The 4,697-nt window shown below is 39.0% G+C and overlaps 1 protein-coding gene across 1 annotated transcript in view; it reads left to right on the top strand.

The window, feature by feature from the left end:
• Positions 1 to 4,697, top strand: part of CACNA1D (calcium voltage-gated channel subunit alpha1 D) — a 325,917-nt gene that overhangs the window by 236,066 nt on the left and 85,154 nt on the right. Inside the window, exon 38 of the mRNA XM_019504611.1 lies at positions 711 to 841. Within this exon, the coding sequence (XP_019360156.1) occupies positions 711 to 841 (131 nt within the window). The remainder of the gene's footprint in view (positions 1 to 710; positions 842 to 4,697) is intronic.

Here is a 4,697-nt window from a genome sequence, read left to right as displayed (position 1 = left end):
CCCCCCACCCCCCCCCTCCACAGCACGTTGAGCTGGGTAGGAGCAGCCATCAGCTGGCAGGCTGACCCTCTGGACCTCCTGACAGCTGGGGCAGCTGTGACCCAGCTCAACGTGCTGAGGTTCTGGGTACACTTTCAAATGGTGTACCTGGGAGCAATAAACTCCAGTGCGATACATGCCGGAATTTATTGCTAGCACGTGTAGACATGCCCAGTTTGAAGTACAATTGGAATAACCTGATTTTGATTTGTTAGCTAATTATGTTTGGTTTGGTAGGAAATCACTGAGTGAGAATAAATTAGGGACAGGAAATTATCTTTTTTCAGTGAGTCACTCTTCTGGATCAAAGTGCATGCCAGTTCTAGTACCTTTCATGTATACATTTGTTTCAAGTAGCCAAAGCCAGTAGTTTAGTCCTTTGCAGTTACAAACAAGCTTCTGGTTTTAATAAAAAGGTACCTTCATGAAACTTAGTAAAATATTCTATTTTCTTCTATATTAAAGACTAGTTTAGTTCATCAGTTCTAATTTTGGGCCTAGATTGCTTGCTAAAAAAATTGCTTTGTGCTAGATGTAGGCTACCTTACTGTAAGCTAGAACTAGTGTCTATTGCACCCATCACACTTTTTTTTCCTGAATCAGATGTGAGTATGTAGGCTATTGATGAAATGTGCTGATTTGGGAGAGATCTGTCTGGTCTGTTCATTTAGATGATGAGGTAACCGTGGGGAAGTTCTATGCCACCTTCCTGATACAGGACTACTTTAGGAAATTCAAGAAACGCAAAGAACAAGGACTGGTGGGGAAATATCCTGCGAAGAACACCACGATTGCCCTACAGGTGATTTTGTTTTTACATTTTAACTAACCATTCTGTAAGCTTATTTGAAATAGTAGTATCACCAGGATTTTATTTAGCTGAGACACTTTGGGCCCTTCATTGAAGAATAATCCTATGTTTCTGTCTATAAAAAGGTAAGTGGAAAATGATGTTCTTCATGTGTGGCTAAAATAAGTTCTAGTAAAATTCCATAGCATATGGTTAATAGATTGATCGCAGAAATCTGAGACCAAAGCTGCCAGTATAAAATCAGATGAATTAAGTGGTGGTTTTTGAGCTGGGAATACTCATCTTTGCTCTACAGATTTTTTTTTAAACTCTCAATTTAGTTATTTTTGTGTCTAGTATTCTAGCACAGGAATTCTCAAATATTTTCATAGCGTGTATGATCTTCTAATAGATAAATTATCTGATAGAATAACCTTCCTTGTCACTGCTGCTTGTCCTCTTCCTTTTCCACTTATAATCACTGAGGAAGTCTCCTATTTGTGATCACATAACTTCACATGTTGCATACAATAAGAAAAACGAAACACTGAGGGATGGAGAAAAGGTAACAATAAAAACAGCAGGGACAGGGGTGGACAGAGAGTGAAAGACATCAGGGAGGCATTGTAAAGGTAAAATAGGAAGGTGTTTGGAGAAGAATCATGAGAAATTTGCCGAACTCAGAACTGTCTTATACTCAGAAACCCACTGACTTCAGGAGAGTGGGTGTTGTGTGAGACAGACGAGAATTTGTCTTAATATAAAGAGAAGGGCTTTATAGAGATGCAAAACAGGAGAGAAGGATCATTTCTCTCAAATGTGGGAGTCCTGTCAGCTGTCTTTAAATAAGTCACTCTATTTCATATCTCAGCTATCATTACTGAATTAAGATAAGAAAGGGAACTAACATGAAATAATATTTTCCAGAATGATTTTTTTCTTGCCATACATACGTCTTCACTGTTCTCTTTCTTTCATCTGGCAAACTACTGTTGAGTGAAAGACCAGTATTCACATTTACTGAACCGTACAATGCAATTCAGTAGCTGCAATTCACTAATGTTTCCTATCCTGCTTGGAAAGGTAGGCATCCTGATACTAGCAAAATGATTCTCTTTTACCATTGCAGTAAGAAATGTTCACATGTAAGATTTCTAGATTACAAAACAGAGACCTTTGTTTCAGTGAACATGAAGACACAATAACATTCCTTACTTGTTGTCCCCTGTTAGGGGTGGCCTCAAGACTGTTTCAGATACTGTAATTCTTTCAAGTGGAAATCTTAATACTACCAGGCTCACAAACTAGCGAAGTATATAAAACATCACTTATTTTCTCTGGATCCTAAAAAATCTATCAGATTTCGAGGAAGAGAATGGCATGCTGTTCAATTGACAGGTATTGCAAGGAATTGGGCTTGTTCTCTGCCATGTGTGCCCTTATTCCATCCATATGCACTCATCAAAATAATGTTGTTTCTTTATTCTGCATTCTTTCTTTCATTGGAAAGACAGTTTATGCACTTCTGTGGATAGGATATTTTCTAGTTCCTTGGCATTTGGTAGCATGAGGCAGGGCAGATTATTTTAAGTCATAGTGTCACAGTTCTCCACTCTGCTTTTCTAAGCCAAACAGAAAAATACCCTTAAACTGAAAATTTCCCCAAAAGAAAATATGACAAATAATGGAGATAGAAGAAAGGAGAAAGCAGTCAGACAAGCAAAAATAACTTCCTTCTGGTGCTTTGATCAGTAGTTCTAAACACACTACATATTTGAAAAATCAGCCTGTGATCCCATCTCTCCTTCCCTACCCTATGCACCTTAAAAGGATTGTGGGTGTTGAGCCATCATGACTTACATAATATTCATTTCACATAAGATGTAAAACTTTAAAAGTGAGGGTGATTAACCATTGGAACAAGTCATCAAAGGATATGGGGAGGATTCTCTGGTACTGGCAACTTTTAAATGAAGATGGGCATATCTTTTAGAATGGTAACCCATTTCAAACAACAGTTAATTCAGAAAAGATCTATGGTTTATGTTAGGAAGCCAGACTTTACTGTGGTCCTTCCACCCACATAGTCTGTGAATTCAGTGAATTCTGTTTCACTCCCTCTTTCTCCAGATCCCCCTTTTCTTCCCAGATTGCCTTTCCAACTGTGTTTTAATGCTACCATTTAAAGAAAATGCATGCATAACCACTGTCTCTTAGATGGCATAATTTATTTAATGTACTGCTGCCATGAAACCTGTTTGCACTATGCAGAAGTGTAGTAGGAAGTGTGAAGCGTATATGGCTCTGGGACTGTGACTCATACTTCAACATATGTAGCTTATTAAGCAGGTACTTTTAAAAATTATTCTGACAAATGGCACCTCCAGGAAATGATTTCTTGGGGAGTTTCTCTAGTAAAATAATAAAAATAGTAAAAGTGGGAAATGTACAGTGTCATCCCAACTTGCCTGCACTGCCTTGGGAAATTTTCTTACATACTGAGTCAACATTTACCACACTTTCCTGAAAACTACCCATATGCTTTATGTACTACTGGTTAATGGTCTTGCATCACTTTCATTCAAATGGCTCTACAAATGTTGGAATTTTCTTCGTAAATAATCAGATATACCAAGCAGGATTCTTCTACAGCAGTGCTGTCACTCTGTGTTGAAAGATGGCAAATGTGTACTAGTGTAGTGAGGTGACAATAGCACTCTGTGATGACCGAAAGTGAAAATACCACCAAAAGTCGCTGAAATCATTTTTATTGGTGGCTTTTTGTTCAGTACAGCTGTAATACAGCAGACTTTAAAAGAGCTTGTGGAGCACTTCCTTATCACCATCAAGGCTTTACAACCATCAATACATCATATAATGTAACAGTATAACAACACTGTTTACCCTCTATTTGTAGATGTTGAATGCAGGAAAACAGATATATCAGCTGTCTCTGCATTTTTTAGAAGACTAGCAGAAAATCCAGTGGGAAGATTGTGCCTAGATGCTGTGTGCTTAACTAGGAAGAGGGGGGCAGGAGGCTTTCCAATCCAATTACATATCTGCATAGGGACTGACAATAATGGAAGCATTTCCAGAAGATATGACTGAACTTTCACAGTAGTCAAAGTTTGGTATTACACTGAGGTCAGTTAGACCTGATCCCAAGTGTGGGATAGCAGTCATGTTCTCTTTGCATTTCTTGAACTTCCAGAAGAGAAGGGTATACCTCTCCAGGTTCCCACTAGTGTCATGACCCTTGGCCCTACACCCAAGCCAGGTGTGTCTAAAAATTAAGATAGACAAATTCTGCATGTTTTGGCAGCCCTTCCAATTTATTGACACAGTGGGGTGGCAAGGACGGAGGACAGAAGTTGAGTTACCAACTGCTAGTGATAATCATTTTGAATTATTCTCATAGTATCACTGCATATATTTTCACAAAGATTACCATAGATAGCCCTTGCAGCATGATTTAGCAAAATGAAAGCAAAATTTTGCCCTGCATTTCCAAAATTACCCATGCCAAAAGAGAGTATGAGCTTCTGCTAAAACCTGTACAGTACAAAAAGATTGATTTCTAACAGAAAGCATTTACTGAAGAAGAGCGACAGCATAAGAGCAAAACCATCTATTGCTGGGGGAGCTGGTAGCCTGCCAGCCAGAAGCAAGTAACCGATGTAACAGCAGTAGTACTAAGTAGGTAACCTCCTGTTATCACTAGGACATCATCAGTAAAATCAGTCAGTGCCATATATCAGACCCAGCCTTTGTCCCAGAGGGAGGCATTAACCTGCCCTATACCCTGCTATTGCTTTTTCTGTTACCGCCATTTAGGAAAGTTCCAGCTTACAGGGGGCTGGGAAGG

The sequence above is a fragment of the Gavialis gangeticus genome, unplaced genomic scaffold (genome assembly GCF_001723915.1).
Source record: "Gavialis gangeticus isolate Ggan-Ray unplaced genomic scaffold, GavGan_comp1, whole genome shotgun sequence".
NCBI classification, from domain to species: Eukaryota; Metazoa; Chordata; order Crocodylia; family Gavialidae; genus Gavialis; species Gavialis gangeticus.
Note: the sequence above shows the minus strand (reverse complement) of the source record. Positions and strands in the feature narration are given on the sequence as shown.